The sequence below is a fragment of the Lagopus leucura genome, unplaced genomic scaffold, assembly GCF_019238085.1.
Source record: "Lagopus leucura isolate 7727_CA_CO unplaced genomic scaffold, USGS_WTPT01 Super-Scaffold_100014, whole genome shotgun sequence".
Taxonomy (NCBI): domain Eukaryota; kingdom Metazoa; phylum Chordata; class Aves; order Galliformes; family Phasianidae; genus Lagopus; species Lagopus leucura.
Window position 1 is genome coordinate 13022690 of NW_024962268.1, and position 27325 is coordinate 13050014.

The following is a 27325-nucleotide window of genomic DNA, read 5'->3' on the forward strand; positions in this document are numbered from 1 at the left end:
ATTTTATACTAGGCAATCATTTCTTTAAAATAACAAAACAAACAATCAAACAAACAAAAAAAGAAAAAAAACAGTAATCTCAAAATAGAAGTAATCCTAGGAATGAAAAAGATCTGCCAGTATGACTAACATAAAAACCTTCACAACAGAAACCCAACTTTACTTTTGGGTTTTAAGTACGGTGTTGGAAACAGAAAGAGAAAGGGAAGTTAGACCTCCCCATTCCATTTGTGGAATGCCCCAGCTGCTCTCCCCCTGAAAGTCCTATATGTATCAGTATTTGACTGTATGTTTTCATGAAGCAAAATGATAATAATGGCAATGATAATCTAATAAATTGGCTAATTAATGTGAAATGAATCGGCTAATAAATGCTGTACTCTACTGCATACTCTCTAAGTTATCCATGGGTCCATTAGCCTTCTACAGGTTGTCTTTACTTCTATTCAAGAAATAGACTTGTTAGTTGGAAGATCTGGGTCCTATTCCCAATTCTGGTTTGTAACCACAAATCTGTTACAGTACTTTACACGTACTGTTTTTCATTTGTATACCTCTCTGAGTATACTCATCTCTAAATATTCCCAGCTTTCAGAATATAATATACCACTGGGATTTTCTTATCTTATTTTAACTGAAAATGGGCATGCACCAGGACTGTCAGTTTTAGTTTACTCTATTATAGTTAAAGTAGCAGCCTTTAATCATTACCAGCAATATTAGTGCCACTACATTGTTTACATCTTAAGTATGCTTCTAATTTTCCCATTCAAAGGCAAATTGTTGGTGATATTTTAATGGTTTTTTTTTTGGTAGCTAATGCCAGAATGTAAGGTTATGATCTTGATCTGAATACTTCCCAGATGTGTGGTAAGGTGAAAGGTGGAGCAGCTAACAGAACCTGACTTCCTATGTGTGTTAGTCAAAGTCAAGTGAATTCTAAGTCAGGCATAATTAGAGAATGAGACCCTCAGAAGCATTCACCTTCACAACTCTTTGAGATGAAAGCTTAGTATTTGGGTGAATGTAACATAATCCACATGTTGGAAGAGAAATCAGAATCAGCTGTCACTGTCTTCTTGCATGTGTTTTACAGTGTCCCATTAGCCACTTTCTTGTCAAAAGTCAGTGATCTTCTCAAAGCTTAAGGTTTTTAATTAATTTACAGTGGAATTAGGTCCAGGTTTGAATCTAATGCCAGTTCTACCCCAGTGACATCCACTGAGGTTTCACTTTGCATATGGCAGACCCAATTTTGGAAGAGATTTTTTATGGAAACTAAGGATCCTCAGTGATAGAAGCTTGCATAGCTCTTTTCCACACATGAGAGATCATAAAAATACCACAGAGGAGAAATAGAGCAACTTAACGAATCTTGGAACATGGCCCTGTTCTGAGCAGGGAGATCAAGAGATTTTCCCAACTTAAATTGTAATATGAATCAAAAAGACATCTAGAAATCTTTTCTATGACACACAACAGTGGAATCACCTGATATGTAAAACAGTTAAGATAATTAGAGCAGTTTACTCTGTGTAAACATTGTAGCTTCACTGGATGAAATTCTGAAATGGAACTCAGATATTCAAGTTCTATTTCAATCTGCTGTTATTCTGCAAAACAGTCTCCTGATTGAACGTAAGTTACTGGCTTCTAAACCTGATCTCTGGTACTTAATGATACTGGAATAAGGGTCACAGGTTTTCAGGAATATTGTATTATTTACACTATTATGTACACAATGGGAACATGTCATTCAGCACTATGTCTAGTAAAAGTAAATAGAAATAGTCTTTTTTGATGCACACAGATCAGGACTATTTTATGAGGCCTGAGTAAGAAGACATCGCTGAGTATAATAAATCCATTAGTCATTTGTTTTAGTCCACCTATTTCTAAGTATTAATCCAGATTTCTTGAAGAAGAAAGGTCTATGATGGGAGAATGGGAAGAGCACAAAGCTGTACCAGGTGAAGTTCAGATTGGTCATTAGTAAAAATTTCATTACCATGGGGGTGGTCAAAAACAGGGCCTGGGTGACTGCTGACAGCAGTGAGTACCGGGTTTTGCCAGCTGATATCTGCAGCAGCAGCATCAATATCTTTGAGATTCTTTCAAAAACTTGACAGAACTTGCACCAGATAATAGAGAACTAAGAAGTTGTTTTGCTAAACTGGAATATTTATTCTCTGATTTATTCAAAATTTTATGGGACACCAGCTACAGCTCAGTGTATATACGAAACATACGTGATATGGAAATTACAGATCACTTGCAAATATTGTCAGTATCACAGTGATGTTTCTCTGCTGTCATAAAGAAGGGAATATTTGTAGAGTAATTTCAAATCATATCAATATATCAAAATATGCAATTTAGTTTATATCTCAGTACAAAAAATAATTTTCTTCTAGTTTTGTTATTGTCTGCTTTCCCTGGGGGCTTGCACTTTTTTGTAGGCAGCTGACAATGTCATTGGAGGCACAGAGTGGGATCAGGCAGCCCAATTTCTTTGTAGCAGCATGGAAGTGAGTTACAGTGAGTTAGAATTGTGCAGTTGGATGACAATAGATTTAGTAGTGCCTTGTAACTTTTAATTGTTGTGTTATTTTATACACAGCAAGGATCTCCCAGAGCGTGGTCTTGGCGCATGCAGATTTCAAGCAGCATAATAAATAAAGTAAATAAATAGACTGACAGTTTAAAGGCAGCTACTGTGATTCTCAGTCGAATATTTCAGCTTACTCTTTTTGTATGAAGCTGATTTATAAAAAAATTTTTTGTTGTTGTTGTTTTTGTGACTTCCATAAGGAGAGAGGAGAGGATTACAGTGTGGATTTAAGGAGAAAAAGAGGCCCAAGAAATGGTGAATAAAATGAGAATAATTTATCGGAGGTAGGCAGGGGAAAAAGGACATTGAAAATAATATTTACAGAAGTGTTTCTGTGAAATTTGTGCCTTAGTTATTAGAACACTTACTGTCTGTAAACCTAATTTTTGAAAGAAGTCCCATAGATATCTAACTCTTGTAGCTGGGAGTCAAGCTTTTGGATTCTGAACCCCAAGTTCAATAGGATTTACCAGTTCCGACTGGCTTCTCAGTAGCCAAAAGTGTTGAATATTTCAGGAGGTCACATGTGCACCATGAACGTTATAATTCTGTGCATTTCTGAAAATGCTGGACATGCTAAGCAAATACTATACAGAACGCTGTGCAACAAGTGCAACATTTCATTGACTACTTGTAGGTAAAAACATCTGTTCTGGAAGACATCACACACTCCAAAGCATCTGCAAAGAATATAGAGAAATTTCACCACCCTTATTAAAATTTTTCCTTAATACCAACTCTTAGTTTTCTGTCTTGTTGAGCCCACTGTTTCTTCTCCTCTTCGATGGAGTATTCCTCTCCTCTTTTAGGTACTTGAAAGTTACTCATATGCTTACTGTTTCGAATCTCTTCTTCTTAAGATAAACAAGATTAATTTATTTCACTTTCCTTTTCAACATGTCACAATGCTAGTTGTCCATCTTTAGACACATCTTGAAATGAGCACAGAGCCCAATTTATACATTCCAAGTGCTGCATGCAATAGAAAGATTTTCTTTTGTTTTACTCCCTCTACCCATGCTCAGATGTTTTAGGGAGATGCTTGTTTTTCATGCTGTTCACTCAAGTCCAGACTGTGGACAAATAGCCACACAGAGATTTTTCTGCAAAATCTTTTTTTTTCCACCCTGCATTTGTATTTCCTCAATATCTCATTCCATCCTGGCAGTGAATCATTGACAGTTATTCTTTTAATAAACTTTTCTAGCTTGATTTTCATCGCACTTAAAATACAGTTTTATGTGTACTTAGTGCATTTGAGATAATGTAATGTGATAGGGTCAAAAGCCTAACTAATTAGCTCTTTTCAAGATATGAGCAGTTACACTGTCATAAAATGAAATTTATTTGACAGAATTTGCTCTTGACAAATTTGTGTTGGCTGCTTCTCCACTTCTTTCCGTTTCCCTATATGAGAGGATGTATATGTATAAACTAAAAGGCAAACTCACCGTTTCAGACTAAAGGTCAGTCTGATTTCCTGCTTTTGGCGTAGCAGTGGCAGAAGCCCAAAAAGAAGAGCACATACAATGACAACTGCCTATTATGCTTTTCCAGTATCTATTAGTATTCAGTTCAGACACTAATGTTGGTATTCATGTCCTAGAACTATATTTCTTTAGTTAATTGTTTGGATTGCTCTCCATGTATATTGACATCCCACCAATGTCTGCTTTTATCTAACAAGTAGAATGTGAAAAAATAAATTATTTTGTTTTCAGCATCTAGCCAATAATTTCATTTGAGAGACATCATAGTTTTCCTTTCTTCACCTTCTCAAAGTTGCCCACAATTCCATTGCTCAATTAATTTCTGCTACACCCTTAAAAGCCTAAATTTCAGTCATTTCTCAGGCTTATTCTTATTTCTGACCATGCATGTCCCTCTTTTGTGTAGATTCACTACTATTATTCTCTCTTTTATGAGATGAGAGACTAGGCAGCCTGCATGTTCAAAATGGAAGCACAGACAGATTAAGACACTTCATATTTTCTATTTCCTAAAAATTCCTTATTCCTTTTCTGTACTTTCCTAAATTTTTGTTTCTACTATTTGTTATATGACTGAGGAGTGGTAGTTGAGCCATAAGGTATAACGTTTCATTTTTATGAAATCAACATCACTCTTCCCTATGTGCACTTTACAAAACCCATCTATGTTTAATTTTATCTGGTATTTTACTGCCTTGTCAGCTGAAATCCTGTAATATCTCTGCATTTGCTCCCAGTTGAGGACAAACAATGCAAAAAACTTTAAGTGTGACTTTTCTGAAAAAAGTGATTTCTTATGTTCTCTATTTTTAACCCACTACTTCTTTTTTTATTGCTACCTATAGATCAGCTCCACAGCATGTACATAAAAGAGATGATGCCTTCTAGGGAATATAGTTGCCCCATTAAATAAGGGTGTGCATAGAAAATTTTGCTCTGGTTTGGTTCCTTTGACTTTATGCATTCTCATGCTGGGCCCTGCAAGAGGAGGTGTACACAACCTTGGCAGCATAAGCAGCACACTGGTGGGACGTGACACAGTCTTCACAACATGTCAGACACTCAGAACTGAACAAACTTACTAATATATCAGAAGGTTTGCCTAAAGTCTTTAGAGGTAATAGTCAGAGTAAATATGTCCCAGGCACTCTCACAGATACGCCAGTCCATTCTAGAAGGTGTAAGTATGACTATCAGACAATTTTAATTAAATGATCGAGGGTCCAGGCGCTCTTTGCAGTGTTAGGCAGTAGCGTAACTAAAGTTACATCTGAATCAGGCATACGAGTGCATGGAGGAGAGCGCCAGCAGTTTGCTTGCCTTAACTTCACATATTCCCTAGCAAGGATTCTGCTGAAATTGCAGGAAAAATCCCACTTACTGTCAGCTGAGGGTTAGATAGATGCCAGTGAGTTGAATGGGATTTTGTGCTGTTAAAACCCAATGAGCAGAAGACTCAATTTAAACATTGTAGGCTGAATAGAAAATGTGGAAAGAATGTACCAGACATTACGTATCCCATTGTCCACTAACTGTACCAAGCATAGCTTTGTATACTCACAATTGCACAGGATTCTGGTGTGTTTCAATAAAAGAGAGAAACAAGAAGATTCCAGCGACCCAGGCCACACGTGCAATTAGATCAGATAATCCTGTGTGCAAAACATGCTTGTTAGCTGTTATCTGAAGATGTCAGTGGGCAAGATGGGAAACAAAATAGAAAGAGACTAGAAGATAATGAAAGCAGAAGAGTGCGAAGTGATTGTGCCCTGCAGATCAGCCTTTTAAGTTTCTGTATAAGACTGACGATTTTGTCATTCTGCTTTTTGATGAGGTGTTGAATGAATGTTTAAGAAGACAGCACTTATCACTGCTCATCAGGAGTTAAAAAAAATTGTTTGTACTAGAAGACTGAAGATACCAGGTCCAGCTAGGTTAGAAGACAGTCAAGTATTAAAGATGAAAACACTGTGAAAGACGTATATCAGGTGCTTGTACTATAGCAGGCAAGAGTTTATATCTGTGTGCAAGAGTACAGACCTTATTACTTGTTTTAGTGTTTCAGCATACCATTGATGGTTGAATGAAATTATATGGGATATGTAAGACAAAGTATAAAATCTAACATTAAAAATAAGAAGCTGATAACATAACAAGAATAATACTTGCAGTTACTGAATGGTACCTTTTTCATTGTATGTAATTTAGGATGAATTAAAGAAAACAATGTCAAAGAAAACAAAAAATAAATAGGCAAAGCAATGAAATCATGATACAAGGTCATCTATGTAAGTAGTTCTTTTAAGCTAATATACTATTGGCCTTAACATCTTCTTCTGCATTAACAACTTGCAATGAATCTCTCAGTCCATTCAGTCTCTTTATTTACTCCAAGATTATCCATGCTGATATTATTTTTTTCAGTAAATATCTCGTCTGAAAAACTGAAGACAGTAGTTCATTGGCAACGGATTCTCCAGAGTTATGAGCTTCTCATAGTCTTTGACAATGTTAAATTATAGACCCAAATTATATGAAAACGAGTATTAGGAGCAAAGACCTATCTTTCATTTTGTCACATCCAGAGGAGTCAATAAAATAATTTGGAGAAGAAAAAAGCTGTAAAGGACTAATATGAAATGCTGTTTTCAGTCATTTACTGATAACTGATTCTAATAACCCTTTCCGTACAGCTGCCCCAATCTATTCTTCCAAAATCTTCATTCTGTTCCCTCAATCATTATGATGTTTCTTTTTTAAAAAATGTTACTGTTGTGACCAAGCTATATTGGGATAATTTATGACATTGTAGATGAACACTACTGAAAATATTTACGAGTAACTGCCACCTAAGATAATTACGTGAAAAATAGTGATCACTATCGCTGTCCAGGGGTTGTCTTACATTATAAACAAACAGATCCCATATATGAAGTACCTTTTTTCCTGTGAGAAACAAAAACACACATAAAGCATTAGAACCAACAACTAATTGATGTGGCGAATTAGTGCATTTGGCAAGATTTTTACGTAGAAATACAGTAGTAGCAGGATAGCACTAGAATCTGTACCTAGCCATAAGTCCCATGAAAAGGAGCCTTTAGAACTTCATGATTTTCCATTTTACCCCAAATTTAGGTCATTTTGTTCATACAGCTTTAGAAGTGGATCCTACCTTCTGGCAGTGCAGTCTAAATTCCCAGCTTTGGTGCTACGGTTATGCAGTAAGTTTCTCTTTGTCTCCCACCTTACACAAGAAGATAAGTATTTGAGAATAGCAATTGAGAGATATTTTCCAATCTCACTGTACTGTATAACAAGGAGTTGAGTTGAGATCTATCACAACAAATTAAAAATAATTCTTTATTATAAGATTCCTAAATAATTCTATTAAAAATAATAATTAAAAATAATGAGAGAAATGTTCTCTCGTTGTTCTTTCATGTTCATCATGCGCTGCTCAGCCCTCTTGACTAGAATAGCTAAAACAGTCTCAGTAGGAGGCAACAGACCTGTCCCTTGGATAAAGACTGTTGAGAGAGGAGCATCAGAGGCCACCTGCAGCACACTGTTTCATACATCATACAGCACAGATACAACCTCTCATTGGAATACCTTTTATTTATCTGACTTCATTGGCACCCAGGCTCATTTCCATCTGCTCTTATCTGCTAGTGCCTAAGTGCCCCATTATATATAATTTGTGCCCAAAGTTTTAATATAGTGTGTTTCCGAAGAGCTTATAGCTGAGCATTAGCTGACTGCCTGAGAAGTAAAGACCTGCCTTTCTTGAGACTGTAACTGAAGGAGAATTATTTCTCTAGTCAATAACCATTCATTTTGAATGTTTCATTCACCATGACATTGGCTGTATCTTATCCTTTCCTTGTGTGTTAGGCTGGGCAATAAATGGAAAGTTTCTTCCAATTCACTCTCTTATTGAAATTGAAATTAGTACAAATGGTAAAATGCAGGAGGTGAATATAATATTCATGAATGTGAAAGATAAAATGGGATTCCGCATAGGTTACAAATGAGCAGCTCCATACACCTTTGAGGAAATGTATCGAGCAGTATTGGTATCTTAGAAGATTTGCACCATCTTATGTATTTTGATGGAGACATAAAAATTTAAGTCTTGGAAGAACTCCTGAGTGCCTGGTCCTGTCTACTAAATGGAAACATAAACAGTCTGCCAAGTTTCGATTAGGATTTGGATTGGTATCCAAATTTCCTTATAAAGACATGAAGTAATCTTTCTGCTCTATTCAGTACCCATCAGACCTTAGTCAGAATACTGGTCCAGTCTTGGGCACCTCACTTTAAAAAAAATTAGCTGTTGGAAAGAGACCAGAAAGAAAGCAATAGGAGGTCTAGAAAACAGGGATGACTGCAAGAACTTGGATTGTTTATTCCTTATGGTTGGTTTGTTTCATACTGAAAGCTTATTTCCAAGCCAGACCATTCCAATCATTTTGTTTACAGTGCTTCTCCACAGTTATATTTGGAGGGTTGGTGAACTTCAGCGCAGAGGCAGAGAAAAATATTAGGGGGAAGGGAGGGCTGGAAATCCTTAACTTGCCTCTGTCAACAGAGCTAACAAACCAGGTAAGCACAACAATGCATCTAACCATATATATCAGTTTGGGGTGTTCTGTTTTCCTCTTTTTTTTCCTCTTGGTCTGTGAATTACTACAATAACTTGGTCAGTTTGAGTTATCAGTTGTAACTCCTCTATCCCAGAAACAGTTCAGACAATTAACTCTGACATTTGGCAGCCTGAAGTCTTCAGATTCTTACATTTTCCATCAACATTCATAGAGCTAGCAGTACCTATTCTTGTCTTGGCTCAAAGCATGTAGCTCAAGAAATCTAAACTACGATTGGTATAGATACATATGTTTGGCTTTATAGCCACTCCATCTCCATAGCATAAATTAAATTTAAAGAAGGAAGAAAGAGCCTTTGTCATCTTCTCTCTCTTTAAATAACTCCAGCAGTACTGTGGAGAAAAGATGACATGATTGCACATAAGTGATGAAAGTGAGGGACAAGGTGTCCCTAAAAACTAATCTGAGCTCAAATGAAAGCATAGATGTGTTCTCTTGCATTCACTTTGGTTAAGTTTCACATCTGACTTTTGACATCTAGCAGAGAAAGCGCTGGTATTAAGAACTGCCTATTTCTTCACTGACTAGTGGATAGAATTCATTTTTAATTACATGTCAGAATGTATTTCACATGCATGTCAGGATTGCTTCCTGACATTCAGCTACATGAAGTAGCTAAATTTAAGCTCCTCTTTTGCTGGCTAACAGATCTTACTATTGTATCAAGATTTTCTCTTCATATGTACGATAGTGTTTCCATCTTTCCCTTTACTTAAGTGTACAGAGCAGCTTTGGTTGAGTGGTCCTTGTTCTGTTCTGGAATCAAACTCATAAAAGGAGTAGATAGGAAAGGAGGAGAAAATTATTTTCCTTTAATCCCTCTGTGGATCTGATAAAGAGCTCTAATAATTAGTCTTTTTTATGGTCCTTGTGCACAATGGATGTTTCATGATTTATGCCAATACTGTTCTCATGCAGGAGGGCTCTGAAGTCCTGTTCCCACAGTCTTTCAGAAGTTTGGACATTTATCTCAGGCTTATCAACATGCATCAGATGTCAAAAAACCTCATGGGACATTCACATTTTGGTTACATTTGATCTAACTATGACATATCAGAAACTTTCTTTGTGGTATTTCAATGTTTGAACATCTGATTTAGAGAAGGAAGGGTTGAGGTCTCAACAAATATTAAATAATAATAAAAAGCACCAAACTGATTTTAACTTCAAATAAAATTTTGGTTTTACGTTGAAGCTTAGGTTATAGTTCAAGTTGTTGCTTATTTCAGATTTCTGTCTGTAACTTTTGTGTTGCAGATTTACACCTGAAGCTATACTTCACATGCAGCCACAAAATCCAGAACATTACATTTTAGTGGAACTACTTTGCTTGATTGAAAGTGCTTCCAAAGGCAGCCCTTGTATATGCCATTTTATTTTTCATAGGTTTATTTTCTGCTCCATAATCTTCTTCTTTCTGAAGTCAACAATTATTTAGCAAAACAAATAAAAAATAGGAATGTGTTCTGATTTCGAGATGTTTTCAACATGCCCTCCACAGATGTAAATGGTAGAAGAGGAAGGAAACAGACTCAGCAGCCTCTCATTCCTTAGCATTTCACTCTTTTCCTGTATGTCCTCATCCAATCAATCTTCTCACTTCTTTAAAAAATCTGTTTTCAAATCACCTGTTAAGAACAGGTTTTTGAACAGTGAAATCTTCAACATGATGCTTTATCACCTACTTTGCGTGATCCAAGCCACCATCAGTCAAAAGAGCCCTCCCAGAGACTATCCATGGATGTAGACCAAGCCAAACATCTCACAACTCAGGTTAGAGGTGTGTTGCCAAGTCTCCCTCTCTCTAGTTACCCAGTTACCTGCCAAGAGCAGCAGCTGCCCTCACAGGCCCAGCAGTTTCTTGCCATCATTTAGGAAATGGAAAACTTTCAGATACTCTCAGTTATCATCACATACCATCCAACTGAAATCACTCTTCATCTGCAATATTTATTCACAAGAACTAAAATGAACAGGAGGGACTGGCTGTGGATTTCCATATATGTGGCATCTTGTCTGAGATGGCAAGACTCTGAACAGGGGAGGATGCAAGATATCTCTTTTCCTCTACTTTAAAACTAGCATGGCAAACATATAGTGCATTTTAAGAACTTACTTTACACAGGACAAAGAAAAATGGCCACCGCTTCGCAATGCAAAGTTCAATTTGGCCCCAGAATCATGTGGTTCTTATTAAATGGCGTGATTGAGTATCGATAATGTATCTTGTACCATGTCAAGTTTACTGTTTTCTAACAAAGGAAAAACCTTATTGCAGACTTCCATTACCTGAAGGGGGCCTACAGAAAAGCTGGGGAGCAACTTTTTATAAGGGTAGTTAGCGATAGGATGAAGGAAAATGGTTTTAAACTAAAAGAGGGTAGATTTAGACTAGATATCAGTAAGAAATTATTTACTGTGAGAGTGTTGAGACACTGGAACAGGTTGCCCAATGAGGTTGCAAATGCTCCCTCCCTGGAAGCATTTCAGGCCAGACTGGATGGGGCTCTAATGGGAGGCGTCCCTGCCTACAGCAGGGGGCTGGAACTAGATGGTTCTAAAGGTCCCTTCTAACCCAAACCATTCCATGATTCTGTGAAGAAATTGCCTGACATAATTTCAGGATGTTATAGGATGTTATGTAAATTTTTTGCTTCATATCACTGACATTTTTATAAAAGCATAAGAAATTTTGAATTAGAGTTCAGAATTATGAAAGAGTTGTTTTTTTTGTTGTTGTTGTTTTGTTTTAAACAGTCCCTCTGTGTGCAGCAAGACAGCTTTCTTTTACTTTCTCATTTATATAATGATCACTTTTATAAACCGTAAAAATACAGTTTATTTAAGTTAAATATATTTGGGTTCCACTGGGAGTATTCCTAGCCCTTGGGACCTGTAAATACAGCACATGCATAGCTACAGGGCACATCTCTTGATATTTAAAATGTTTCTAATTATGTTGAGATGGAAATGGTTTGGATATTGAAAGCCATGCTTTTACAGTGGATGTGGTCAAAGGGGATTAGTTACAATTGTTGAAGTTTACAGAGTAATGGCTGTAAAATAATAGTGTACTATCTGTTTTAAAACCATAACGGAATCCACAATGTTTTTCTGTCCTCTTTTTTTAACTTGTAATTCTATTTTTCTTTCCACACTCCTAAAGAACATGAAACAAGAAATTAGTAACTACTGACTTGATTTTTCCCCCTGAAAATAATATTTTTTTTATTGCTCATTATCAAATCTCATTACAAATGAAATTATTCAATAGAAATTATTTACTTTATTAATTTAGTATCTGATGATGCTGAGAACAAAATCAGATACAAAAAAATGTATTAGTATTTGAAAAACTGTTTCTGATTCTGTCTTTACAGAAAACTAACATGAATTCCAAATATGAAATGACATAGGCTAGAATACAAAAACAGCAAGTTCAAGTTAACTTGGGTGATTTACTTGGTTTTTACTTGAAAAAATTTACTCTCTATTCAGTGGTTTGACCAGGCTTCTAAAGATTGATTCTGAAAATGAGAAGGAAAATGACTTCTGAGATGACTGAAGATGAACTAAATATAAAACAGCTATCTTTATAATGAGAAAAACAAAACGTCTGAAGACAAGACCTCTACTGAGAAGAAGGATGGGAAACGTAGTTTTTAAATTATAAGTACCTAAGAAATGATTAACTAAATGAATTAATACTCATACCAAATCTACTCAGTTTTCATGAGTGATAGGCTAAAATCTCCATTTTAAGAGAGAAGTGTTAGACGTCATACATTTGCAAAAGATTTTTGAAATTAATATTTCTAAGGCTATTCTCTTAAACAAGATCTGCCAGTAAAATCTAGGTGAAAGTCTTATATAGAAAACCAGTATAAGGAGCTAACAGTTTTTTCAGTGTTGGTCTGAACAGGGCCATCAGGTTCTTCAAGATTCTCTTCGAAGAACCTAAAATTTATGAACAACTTAAATGAAAGAATTGAAAATACCGTCATAAATGTCGTTGATTCTATTAAATATGGAATAGTTTGCAAGTATTTTGGAGGTCTGAATAAGCACGATGTATTAGAAAAGTGACAGAATAAAGAAAAGACCACTTACCTGAAGCATATGCAGAGTATGAAACTTAATTAGGAGTAAACAAATTCACAATTATATGATAAGTTTGCATTCCTTTCAAGTATTTAAGAGTGGTAAATTACAAATTGAGATGAATCATGTTCCTGTGAAGAAGAAAGAAATATGCATAAATGTATGAAAACGCATATATCCATTGCAGGAAATGTGAAATATTTCTTCCTGTTTCAACACCGGTAAGACATTAGTAAGAGCACTACAGCTGTGCTGTGAGGACATGAATCAGAATGTTTAAAGGTCTAGAAAATCTAAAACCTTTAAGGAACACACGGAAAAACTGGACTAGCCTGGAATACTGAAGATAGTAGGTAGAAAAGTAGATGCGATAACTTCTGAATGTGTAAAAGATTTCTGTCAGGAAAAAAAAAAAAATCTTTTTTCCTGCCAATTTACTGTTTAAACGAGAAACGATGGACTAAAATTGATCACGTCAAAAGATCATGTCAGATACCAGAAAAACATTCTAATGTGAATACTGTAGATAAATCACCTCTAATTTTACAGAAGTGAAAAGAACAATTCATCTATCAACAATAGTTTTCCTATTTAAGGCCAAGGATTGCACTTGCCATGACATTCTTTCAGCTATATTGTCTATGACTATATATAAATTCTTGCTTCCAAACTGTAGCAGGTGAAGAATATTAAACTTTAAAGTGTTTATTCTTGAAAGACAATGGAAATTATCTATATTTTTTATTTCAGTGCTATAGAAGCCTAGTCATGCTGCATGACTATCACAGAAACTATGAGGAAAATATAGAAAATTGTGCACCCTCAGAAAAGTCGGTTTTATTAGATGGTCAATACACTACAGTTTTATGCTTCATACTGTATGTCTCAATTGCTTTTCTTTACACATTCCTGTTGAATTTAATAATGACTCAAGAATAATGAAATACATATTTTCACCCTTACATCAAAGAGGCTTGATTTAAATCCAGTCTGTTTCAACGTTCTGGAAATTCCTTATCACTTTTGTGTGGAGATCTGTGTCAGATGAGTTGATGCTCTCATATTGACCTCTGGAATTTGTGTCTACATCACTGACACCTATGAAAGGATTCCCATTGCCTTGAGTAGATTTCTATGAAACTCATGAAAGAAATTCCTCAATGAAAATCTGTAAATGTTGCTGAATAATTTCCAATTTAGAAAATAGATAATTGAATGCTTATAATGAGTGCATAACTCCATAAATTTTCCAGGATGTGCACTTAGCAGCAAGGTAGATACATACCAAGCCAGATCCCTGCTGCCCAAGAGGCAAAACGTCAAGAGTAGAAAATCACATAACATTTTTTAACTTCCAAATACACAAAATATAGTGAGAATATATCCCGGATCAGTAGTTATGAGAACAAATTGATAGTAGTTTTGAAGAATTCAGCTACATTTAGCTGCAGTTAATAGCATAATGTGGTGGAAACAAGTCAGTTACTGTGTTTTATAATTTTAATGTCATAAGATTGCTCATGACTTTCTTTTGGCTGCCTCATTGAAGATGTAATAGCATAGGATATTGTGATCAAACTTTACCAGAAGCATATTAATATATTTTTATATATTCTGTGAATACTTCTGTTACTTTATCTTGGGTGTTGTATTGCAGAGTAATATATCATTGTTATTCAAGTGCAAAATTGTTAAAATTAAGTAATTCAATACAAGTTTCATATTTAAACACTGCTTTTCTCCAGCCGATCTCAGAAGTTTCACATGTGTAGTAGTCTGTTAATCCAATATGGTATGATTGTTAAAGGATAATGTGACGAACTGTAATTTAGTTTAATCCATTTCAACATATAACAAATAACAATGGCACATTTTTCCGCTATCAGATTCTCTTTTTATTGTTACTAGTGTTGTTAGAGATGGAACCAGCCTAGTTTTACTGATGAGACAGTTTGGGCACACAGATATTAATTTCTGCACTAACATTCTTCTGACTAAGAATCTAAATTCTTCTCATCTTTTTTTTGGCATGGAAAAGTCCTAAAAATATTTTACTTAGATGAAAAGAAGACAGTGTTGTATCACACTTTCTTACTCTTTAATGGCTTGTCACCCACATAACCTAAAACGTTCTACTTAACACTGCTTTAGAGACTTCAGAGCACAACTACTTTAGAGGATAACCAACAGGAGAGAAGTATTGAGGACCGCTGCTCTGTATTAATTCTCTAGCAGAAAATCAAGAAAGAAACTGTTTTTTCATTGTTGTGAAAATGCATAACATTATTAAGTAGAAAAATCAAAATAGCCTTTGGCCAGTATGGGCTCACAGATCTGTTTGTCATGAGCTAGCTATCTAGACCTTAAGGAGTCCTCCCAACCTTTCTTGAGATTAGAGAGTGCAACTCTCTTCATTTTCTCTTCATAGAGCTCCTTTGCAACTGTAAAGTCAGCCTTAAAAGTAGGATATGGATCTTAACTGACTCTACCTGCACATTTTCTGGATCTTTCTAGATTATTCCACTAAAGTCATCTTATTTTCATCTAAGGACCTTGCACTAATTCCAACCTAACGTTACTCAGAAATAACATATGGAAGTTCTGTTTAGAGTTTTCGTTTATCTAACTGACCATATCTTTTTCCACTTGGCAGTACTGAGGCAGTTCCAGATATCAGAGAGGCTTTTGCTGCTACTGAATTGGATATCTCTGAGTTTGGAAACTGTTTTTCCTGCTCCCTCACAGGTAGCAGAATTGCAGTGCCATGTGTAACTGTGTCTTCACTGTTAGTTCAAATCCCCTGAATTTCAAGCTTGAGAGGAGATTTGTGCAGATCTGTTCTCATATAACTGTAAGAAAGTTAGTGGATATTCAGCACTACCACAGCAAAGGTGAAGACATTTTGGTATATATGTATAAACTCTATCCTTAGCAGAGCTGATTTTTCATGCTGATTTCTCATTTAATAAAAAAAAAAAAAACAGTGAAAGAGTTTTTGCTGCGTACTGAAGTCCACATGCTTTCACAGTGTGTAAGCAGCATGGTTTTCAGGGCATTTCCTGATAAAAGCACTGAATAGCCAGCTATACTGTTGATGTGTTGTTGGCATAAGGAATTTTTAAGTAAATGAAAAAACATGAATTTTCTAGTTCTTTCAGATAAAATGCAATGGACATAGTTAGGAGGAAATTGTTGCAGGTTCATTTTTTTAAGTGAGCTAACTCATCAATGTTGTTTCAGGTGACCCAATACCCTTTTTGGCTCCATATAGGATATTTTCCTCTAAGATTTCTCATTACTTTTGCACTTCTTGCAGTTTCCCCAGTGGTAGCCCCTTTGTGAGCACTGAGTTAAATGGTCTTGTATTTTGACTATTAGTACTTCAACATCAGTAGAAACTCTGGAGCCTCAATGCTACCTGAAGAAAAAACCCAAACATTCTGAAGTCATTTGGTTGGACCTGTATTTGTTCTATGTGAAAGTATATGTGCTAAAACAATGTAGCTATCCAATTGCTTTAATAATAGCTGAAAACAAACTTCTGAAGTCACTCACTATCTAAGTGCTACTATCTTCTACCGGTCCCAACTCAGTATGCAGAAAATACAGACAGAAAATATAGAGATGAAAAACTCTGTCTCCCATCACTGGCCCCTTGAGCCATCCAGTATCCCAGAAATAGTTTGTTTTAAAGAAACAAGGCTTAATCATATTTATTACAAACAGAGTAAAATGTTTCTGATATCTGAAAGGCAAAGAAGATAATGTGGCCATTAGGGTTAGTCTTACTATATCCCAAGATGTCAACACGCTTGCCAAAAAATGAATTTATCAGCTCAGCATAGCAAAGAGATTTAGTTTATCTAAATGTCCTACAAGGAATAAATAGTTTACCACTGGTTTTGTAGATTGGGATAAATCTAACATTCTATTGACATATGCTATAGATTTAATTTAATGCTGTGGTTCAGATGTCTCTTCTGATAAATCTTAGGAAAATCTATGCTAAGAAGAATGGAGCTGTTTCAGTATTTATGGGATTTAAAATGCAGGGTTAGCAAAGGAAACATGTTAATTGAAACAATATTTGTGTATGTTTTTGCAGTGGTTTGGAAAAGAGTATTGCTGAAGTCTATTGGTCAGTTGGTGCTGAATACTAGAGGTGGAATATTGTTCAAGTTTTTTGCTGTTTTTCTGTAGTGAGAAAATCCTTTAATGAAGCAATTAAATATTTTAATTTCTATTTTTAGGCATATTGGAGATAACATCTGTAGAAATTGGAGTTGTGGCAGTTAAGTCCATCAAAAGCAACTATTACTTAGCTATGAACAAAAAAGGAAAAGTCTACGGCTCCGTGAGTACTTTCTTTTACTTTCTCAACAGATGGCAGTAGTCATCATTCCTCCCCCTGTTACCTACTGAAAACCCTACTTGCCCATGTATTACTTCTAAATAAAGCCCTTCATCAAAATTTCATCCTCTGGCAGTATCACATCCATATGCTCCGAGTTCCAGGCATTTATTGTGCGCACTGCTTCAGTCACATTTCTTACTAATAGCTGATTGAGAAGGATCTACAAAATGTAATCATTAAGATTAGATTTCCTTGTTTTTCTGTAGTACTACCGCATTTATTAGACTGTATTATTCTGAAATGATAACTTGTACCCAAAATCTTGTAAAACTTCAGCTGATGTCTAACCAGATTGTCTAACTATGAATGCTGAGAAAATTTCTAGAGCAGCCAGCTATAGATTGACAATACCAATTGATATGCAAATTTGTAGACAGTACAAGGAGACAGATTTTGACTGAGAAGAATTTGGCTATCATTTGAAAATTGTCCATAAATTTGCATTTATGTAAGTCTGGGTTAACTGGTCTTTCCATTAGAAAAAAAAAAAAAATTACTACCCAAATATTTTTAGCAGGAAGCAATATGACCTATAATTCTAACAAACTCCAGTTTATACTCACAGATCCACACAATGGCACAGACACCAAATTGTTGTGTTATTACATACTGTTTTCTTCGTACAAGTCAGCTACAAAGGTAATGAGCCAGTTTTCAGGCTTTAAAGAGAACAATGTAGCTAAGTCTGTCCCTGCTGAAAATTGCAAAGTAATGGTAGCCTGAAACTAGCAAGAACATCACCTAAGCTCAGGGGAACCTAAACATCTGTCCACTGTGTAAAGAAGCAATTCTTTTATGTATGTGGCTTTAGTTCATACAAACAATGCAAACTGTCTTTCTTCATCCACACTGTTTCTAGTCAGTCCTGGTTCACACAGTTACCTTTGACCCCTAACGTTGAAGAACTGTGTTAAGAATAGAAAGGCCTGAACAGAGAAATTATTCTTTAGTTCCTATAAATGCAGATTTTAATTTGAAAAATTACACTAGTCAGAAGAACTAGATGATCAGTGGTCAGTCCTTGACTGTTGATAGCTGTAAAGGTACACTGAGCAGCTGACAAAGTTAGCTTTTGTCAGTTAAGCTCCAGTGCTACACTAATCACAAGTATGCTTCTGGACCTACGAAAAGGTGCTAGCTTAAATCACCATCATAAATTTGTATGTCTCCGTTTCACACAGTCATCTATGTTGATCTACCCCAAAACCTGCAATAAGTTTTCCTACTCAAGTTGTTAGCCACTGCTGGTGTGAGAATTCATGCCAACCATACACACGCACAAAAAGAAAATGGAGCAGCTTTCATGTACCATAGGTGGAAACTGCTGCCAAAAGATTCAGTAATTCACAGTGTATTAGAAATAGTGCTGACAGGAGGATACGAATGTGGAGAGCCTTTTTTTTTTAATTCCAACTGAGATAATTTTTCAATATTCACATAATAAAATCACAACATAATGACTTATCAAAACGTATTCCATAATACTTCAGAGATTTCAAGAATGCTTCTGTTATTATTTTTCCCATCCTCCCAAAGACTTGCAGATAGACTTATATTACTACAGTGTGGCAGCTTGCAGATGGATATGAAAAGCAGAACTAATAAAAATTTTAAAAACACTCTTAAGCATGTGCACAATAGACACTGGTGCAGGGATATACTGAAATTCGTTTGAAATGAGCAAAGCAATTCTGGGCTAACACTCAGACCCCTGCCAATAATAATTCTTAGCCACTTCTCAACATCATCTCCTCTCTCTGTATTGTCTAAGAATAGAAACAAAAGTTTGGATTACAGTGTGGTTCTGCATCTCAGAAAACAAATCAGGACTCTGTCTCTCTTTTATCAGTTTTCTCTGTTTATCAGATACGTTGGCATCTGACTGACTGGTTAGAACAAGGGAGACAAGGAAGATAAATTATTTGATTTATTTAACAAAATAACATTCTGGCAGATCAGAGAAATTATTGTGGATTTGAAATGTGATTGATAGTCACCTGCTTTCTTAATATCTTGACATGGGAGGTGACATATTATTACTGCAAGTAAAAGTTAAACAATCTGTATGTAAAACATCTGTCTGTATGAATACAATCAGTATTAATGATTGTTTAAATAATTACTCATGCAAAAACGGGAAAACATTTTGAGAGACCAATTGGATTTGAGTGTGCTCATTTCTGTTAAGAAAATATGTGTGCTCTGTGGTCTGAACAGCAACTAAGGAAGACATTAATGATAGACCAGAAAATGCCTACTATATCAAAGCACTGAACACTAGCTAGTTTAACTTTTTTTGATTTAAATTAATAGAAATGAAAATGTGTATTTTTAATTATTCTTATTACCTACCCTATTTCACTTTAAACAATGTAAGTCAGTCAAGCAATGTCCTTTTTATTAATGCAGATACTTTCTATATTTTTAGCTCAATAACTAAGGATTTTCATCATAATTAAAAAATCCCTGAAATTCTCATTTGTACCATAAAAAATGTTTCATTATTCAGATATATTTCTCATCTGGTTCATAAGTAACCTAATATCACATATAATTAATATATCATACTCTGAGATTCTGATGTGTTTCTTCTTCAGCTGTGAAATGGCATCTTGTTATCTGAAATGTAGAAGAAATAAAAGGCCAGTTTTTGGTTGCAGTTTAACTACGTTGTGAATATTCCATTTTCAAAAGATTTCTGTAGAGAACATCAGTAATTATGTGATCTAACTTATTTATATGTAGTAATTGCTCATTTGTGAAAACAAAGCATTTTTCTCTTTTCTGTGGAGAAGCAGATAAAAGTTCATTTAACATTCTAGGAAAAAAAAATTGTGCTTGTATTTTTTATCCTTTCTAGTTAAACAGCAAGTAGACCTCCTTTAAAAATGGAAAACATTAATTCCTAATATTCTACCCAGAATTACTCTCAAGTTTACTTGATTATCTTCTCAATAAGACATAGGACTACATATGAATCGTAAAGGCTAGTAAATGAATCTTTTTTAGGCTAAGCCCATCAATTCAGCAAAGTATATGGGCCTCACATCCACTGTAACAGCAGTGTAACAGTGATTTATACTCATCAAAAAAGTCCTTTTTCATTGCCAGTGTGGTGTAAAGGATCTCACTTTCAATAAGAAATAAGCCTAAGCCATGCATGCTTGTTTAACACATGGTATCAATAATCTGATTCAAGATATTTAAGGGATGTATTTATTAGAACTGGGGTATGATGAACAATTCCAAGATTGCTACCTTATACTTTATGACTGAGAATTTGATTTAATATTGTTATATTCCACTACAGAGAAGTTGCATTTCTAAGTGAATTATGTCATTTCATTCCTTAATTATGCAAAACTGATCTTTTTTCCACTTTTTGCAATCTAAGTGCTGTTGATGCCGATGGTATGTACACAGTGAAATGTTACGTCTGTTCTGAAAGGGTGTATTTGTTTTATTCTTTCAACAGAAGGAGTTTAATAGTGATTGCAAATTGAAGGAAAGAATAGAAGAAAATGGATACAATACATACGCATCCTTAAATTGGAAGCACAATGGAAGGCAAATGTTTGTTGCTCTGAATGGAAGGGGAGCCACAAAGAGGGGACAGAAAACAAGAAGAAAAAACACTTCAGCTCACTTTCTTCCAATGGTAGTAGTGTCATAGATGGAGGAACTATTCTATCAGTGCAGTTGAACCAAAGGCTCTTATGTCAATAATAATTGGTAATCTTCTTGAAGAATAATTGCAAAGAAATAGTGCAGACATCTGCTTGTTTGAAAAGAGCAGGGGAATCCTCTGAAGTTTTTGTACTAATTACTGGCAAATGAAATACTTTTATTTAATTCAGTGTTCTATCTTAAGAGCAAGATAGAAGCTGAATCAAAGGGGATATAAGTCATTGCCAGTGTGAACATTTTTTTTTTCTCTCTGCAACAGAACTTAAGGAATGTGAGACAATCTAATGAATGATCTTCGTGGGGAAAGTTATTTATGGAATACTAACTCATATCAAAGACCTTAATTGCTCATTCAAGCCTATGAACAGTTAGACATGCAAGCATTTACTGGAAGCACTTGGGTCATATGCACAAATAAAGATGCTTCTGGAGAAGCCTTGTGGAAGAATGGATAGGATTAAGAAATATAATCAAAGCAGTATCAAACTGTTCTAACAAAACGAATAGTATGGTTTGCTTGTATGTTCTAACTTCACTCCTTTTTATTTCTCTCTAAATTATTTATTTAATAGGATGTTAAATATCTTTTTTTTTTTTTTTTAATTTGAAATGTTTTCCTCATTTGCTTCTTTGTTGTTTTCCCTTTTTCTCAGTACTTCACACAGGATTGATAAGTTAAAATATCAGAACCTTGTAAGTACTGTGGGAATAGGTAATGGACAAGGCTTTAAAGGCAGAATTTAGTGTGTATAATCCGTTTTGTTTTTTTTTCTAACTCTCTTGCACTTAAGCAAAAGACCAAACATGCAGTGCTTGGATTAATGGTATTGTGTGTCTTTATGTTTGAGAGGTTTTCTTACTTATTAGCACTCAAAAACAAACTTCAAGAAATACTTGCTTCAAAGGGACTTTCTGCTATTTTTAAACTGAGAGCAGGGGCCACCTCTGTACTTGGGTATCGATGTATCTGTGTGTATATTCATCTGACTTTGACTTCAGTGTGGAATTAAGAACAGATGCATTGCAATCAGTAAGAAATTTTGCAGCAAGCACTGGGCTAGAACCTAGATGTGGACAGTCCTGTTAAAATCGCTGATAATTCCATTGTTAAAATTAAACAATATGAAATTTCCAAGAGTGACAGAATCACAGAATTGTAGGGGTTGGAAGGGACCTCCAGAGATCATCGAGTCCAACCCCCCTGCCAAAGCAGGTTCCCTACACCAGGTCACACAAGTAGGCGTCCAAGTAGGAGTTAAATTTAGTCTCTGAAAGATGAGATAGAAACACAGTCCTGCACTCCCTACTCAGTTAATATGGCCATTCAGCACATTTGTCCTTGTTAACAGCTTGAAGAGTCACAGAAAAAGAATGGGAATAATACCTAAATAGGGACTGAGGGACAGGGAATCCAAAATCATGTTCGTGCATTTATCAGAGATTATTACTCACATGTATATTATATATGAGAGCCAACAAAAAAGCTGTGCTGGTATCCAGCTTTAGCATGCCTTTCATATCCACCTTAGTCACTGAAGGCTCCAAATGCATAATATCCAGCACATTTTCATTAAGTGTTACTATTCCCATGGCTTAACTTGAGCAACTGCAGTATAACAAAATTAAGCATAATATGAAGTCTGTTCAATTAAAGGTACATAAGGTTTGTTTTATGTTTTGCTTTACTCTGTAATTTTATAGAGCTCTGGATAGCTCACCAATGTAACCATATTGAGATTCATTTTGTTAGAGCAGATAAATAGAAAACAGTACAACAAATAATTTGTACCACTGTCTTCACATTGTATTCCACTAAATAAATAATTAAGCCTTTGCAGTGTCTGTAGTAAGAAACAGAAGTAGTATAATATTATTTTGTTCTAAATACTTTTAAGTGATAACTATGAGATTATATTGATGATGCAGTTTTATCTTCAATATTTCTTGTTGTGAAAAAGTCATTTTTATTTTTATTGTTTGGAAACTGTATTTTGGTACAAAGGAGAGCCTTGCTTAATGTTTCTTTTTGAGAATGTTTAATCTCTATAAAGGCTGGTGTTGTTGGAATCTTCTCTAAGTTATTTAAGTCAATGTTTAACCAGCACTTCAATCTTAATCTGTTATTTAAGTATTAGCTGTTAAAAAAAAAAAAAAATAGCTTTCCCATGAAAATACAAAGTGGTCAGACTGTATTTCCTGCCTTTAAATAAAGTTAACTCTTTTAAAACCAGAAAGTAATTCGAGACACAACATTCTAACTGATAGCTAACATTACATTTCATGGTTCTTTAGCTTGCTTCTTCACAAATGAGGTTTTCTTGAAATGGAAATAAGAACTTAAGATTTTAAGTGTAATTTTAGGTGATCAGCAAAATTTAATGACCATAATAAATGTGAATTTCTGCTGTTAAAAATTTGTAATCGATAATTAGAACTGACAAGACATAGTGGACCACCCACAATGAACATTCAATGTTAGCCTGGGCAAATGCAGTATTGGATTACTACTTAAAGAACATTTAGGGTACAAATGAGGTTCTCTTGACAGAATTACCTAGTTTATATGATCAGGGGAGGGTTTTGCATAAATATTATCATAGTACTCAAAACACTATGCTGCTCAGAGGCCAAAATCGGGAAAAATATCACTTTTCCAAAGTGAGTCAGGAGACATTTCTAACATGAATTTCTTAGAATGAACCAAAATAAAATGTCCTTGAAGGAAACAATGATTCCTGCATGATTAACATCTGTAATACCCACTGGTGGTGGGAGGGGAGCAAGCTGCAGGCCTTTTTTCTAGAGTTTCACAGTTCCTCAACCATATCCTCTGTTCTCTGTCAGACAGACTCTTGAGGAGGAGAGATTTAAAAAAGAAAAGAAAAACAAAAATCACTGAGCAACAATGTATAGCATGTTATATTTAAATAAAAGTAATAAAATATGGGGAATAGAGACTAAGACTATTGTCTTTGTTTTATTAACCTGAATTGATACTGCAAAATACATATAGAAAGGGAAAAGACACGTTGTACTGCAGGATGTGGTTTGCTGCTATATAGCACTGAAACAAAACAAAAATCACTAGGACATTTATAAAGTTTCTTTAATTCTTTGCATGTGTAAGTCAGCTATCTCCACACTAATAACAACCAAATGCTTTAAATTCTTCCCATAAGTATTCAAATTCACCTAGTTTATACAGTGGAAAAAATAATGAATTTAAAGCAAGGACTTTTGATGAAAGAATGGTGGATTTTAGGAAGAAGAAGGAGTACTTACACTTTTAAAATAAACTTTGGAGAAGGAAAAATAGTTGCACTTTATGTAAGATTTCATTCAAGGCATTCCAGGTTATAAAGTTCTTTAGAGATTAGTAAACTTAACTAATACAAGTTGGTGAGTCAACATTTGTAATCCATGCCTCTGCTGAAACTGAGTATCTGCGTTCACACAGTCAGTCATAGCTGCTTCAAGGACTTGACCTTGAAAATAATGCAGGAAGACACTATTTTGAAGTGTCATTTTTTACTCTCTTAAATTAGATTGTGTGGCAGGATCCATACTCCTAATTTCCTATTCACTTGGAGTGAGAATACGTTAACACAAAAACATGTGTAACTGTTCTGCTACAGTTAGTCCATGTATGATTGTTATAGAATAATTAAAGTTGGAAAAGATGCCTGAAATCATCTAGCTCATCCATCAACCCAGCAGCACCAATATTGCCCACTAAACTTTGTCCCTAAGTGGTGAATGAATGCATTTCTTGAACACCTCCAGCATCAGTGACTTCACTACCTCCCCGGGTAGCCCATTCCAATGCTTCACCACTCTTTCACAGAATAAATTTTTCCTGATATCCAACCTGAGCCTCTACTGGTACAACTTCAGGCCATTCCCCCTCATCTTGTCACTAATTATCTGGGAGAAGAGGCTGACCCCCATCACACTACAACCTCCTTTGAAATCATTGTAGAGAGTATAAGGTGAGCCTCCTCTTCTCCAGACTAAGCAATCTCAGTTCCTTCAGCTGTTCTTCATAAAACTTGTGCTCCAGACCCCTCACCAGCTTTGTTGCCCTAACTGACTGAACCATTTCAGTGCAACCACAAATAACAGAAAAACACATGCAAAGTTATTTTCCCATCACAGTATGAGCAAGAAATGGAATATGAAAATTATTTTGTTTTGCACCTATCAGATTAAGATTTACAGCTATGTCTACCCACTCAAAATATTTGAACCTCATTTTTAACTATATGGAAGCCTTCTCAGACTATGTTTTGTTTAGGGATTAACTATCTAGTACTGGCATTTTCCAATGAAGCACAGTGAATCTCACATATCTGGCTGATGTCTTTTCACTCACTAATCACAGAAAAAACACATGCTGTGTCCTTTGCTCAAACCAGTAATGTAAAGAAAACATGCCACTATGAAAGGAAAAATAAAGAAACAATGACTAAGCCTCAAGTAAGTTATTAGGAAGCAGTGATCTTTAGGTTACAGCAGATTAAATGAGGAGAATTTGGACTCCTGAAATTCCCTACCAGAACTTCTAAAGAAATTCCATACAGTAACACTCTAAAACAAAATACTAACCCGTACACTTGAATAAATAGATATGCTGATGGAAATGTCTTGCTAGTCCATTGTCAAAATATAAGACTATGTGCATCACAGTACATGAAAGAAAAAAAAAACAACACAGGTATCATCCTAGTGTATATTTCTATATGAAATGTGAAATGACACTAATAGACAATATGGTGTAGCAGAAAAGCAGAATCTACTATTTCATCAGAGCTTAGACTCTGTATGTTGAGATAATGCAGTAGAAGTAGAATCAGAATACTACAGCCTCTTTATAACTACTGTATTAAAGTGAGTGTGTGGCTTCACTGGGCTTCAGTGTAGCCAAGATTCATTCAAGACCCAGATGTCCTATTTCCACATTCAAACTACTCTGACTTGATTTAAATAATGTTATATGATTTTTTTTTTAATTTATTTTTGGATGATGAGTCTGTTTTGCCAGTTGCGAAAATAACTTCCTTAACTCTTTCCTCTGATAAAAGTCTTCAGAAAAATCTGAGGAAAGGCCAAATCTGGTCTACACCTGAATGTGCAGTTTTGTCAAGCTATAAACAACTAAACAAGCAGATGTTCATTCAGTGCACAGTATACAGGAACCTGCATTATTCAGTGCGGTGTGTACGAGTGGGAAGAAACACAGCAAACTCAAAATGTTCTCTCATTTGTTTACACACATTTTTTTCCTGCTGCCCAGCTCTCAGGGGACTACAAACAAAGTTTATCATTCTTTCATAACTGTCCTGGAACAAGCCATTCATGGCATCAAAATATTTTGAGCTTCTAGTATCAGTATGCTTCAGATACATTAAGAGCCTAAAAAACCTAACCTGTTTATACTTATTACAAAAGACCAGTATAGGAACAGCATAATCTTTCAAAGAGTCAAAAAGTACCTTCTAGATGTTGCAGCCAACACTCTGAGATCTTCCAAGCAATATTTCTAACAAAATTTTGATTCACTCAAAAATGGGGAACAGAAAAAAAAATGATATCATGATTTTTATTTACATTCTTCATTGCTTTCTTAACTGTTCTAAATACATGACCTATGCTAGTTTTTTACTAGATCTTACTTCAGTAAGTTATACAGTATAGAGATCTCAGCAGTCTTATAAAAGAAGGGTCCTGGTTTGGGTCCTGAAGTCCTTGCATTTCTCATTGTTGGAATACAGAAGTGTACTTCAAGGACATACAAAAAAAGTTACTCAAATTCTGTGCTCATTCCTCTTACCATACTTTGACGCTCACTGTGTGAGACAGAATATTTTACATGATAGTTTTTATTCCAACACAGTATGATTCTTACACTTCATTTGCTATCCCAACCATCCCATTCCAACTTTCAGACTCTCAAAAATGCCCATCAAACCACTGCTCTTATGCGGATGAACGCATACACAGTACTGGTTGTGCCAGCACCATTCAGACTAACTGTAGTTATATAATTCATTTGTGAAAGGTAGACACAGTATACACTCTAGAAAGCCAGATCCTCACCCTCTACTCTCCCTGTAATATCCATGTCCAAGAAAATCAAAATACAATGGCATTGCACTAGAAATAATGAAATTATTTTTGCACAGAATAATACATAGATCAGTTCAAAAGTAATGCCTTCAATTTGTTTCTATGGAAACTACAGCTGATACAAAGAGCACAATAACAGTATTTGATAGAGCAAAATCTCAGCTACAAAACACTATTTTACAACATAGCCACCACCACTAGCTATGCATTTTCATCAGCGTTGAGC

The 27325-nt window shown here is 35.2% G+C and overlaps 1 protein-coding gene across 1 annotated transcript in view; it reads left to right on the forward strand.

Annotated features, from left to right (window-relative positions):
• The window catches only part of FGF10 (fibroblast growth factor 10), a 58867-nt gene extending 35168 nt beyond the window's left edge, over positions 1-23699 (forward strand). Inside the window, exons 3-4 of the mRNA XM_042875508.1 lie at positions 17123-17226; positions 20762-23699. Coding sequence (XP_042731442.1) covers positions 17123-17226; positions 20762-20959 — 302 coding nt within the window. The 3' untranslated portion in view covers positions 20960-23699. The remainder of the gene's footprint in view (positions 1-17122; positions 17227-20761) is intronic.
• Positions 23700-27325: the final 3626 nt, after the last annotated feature.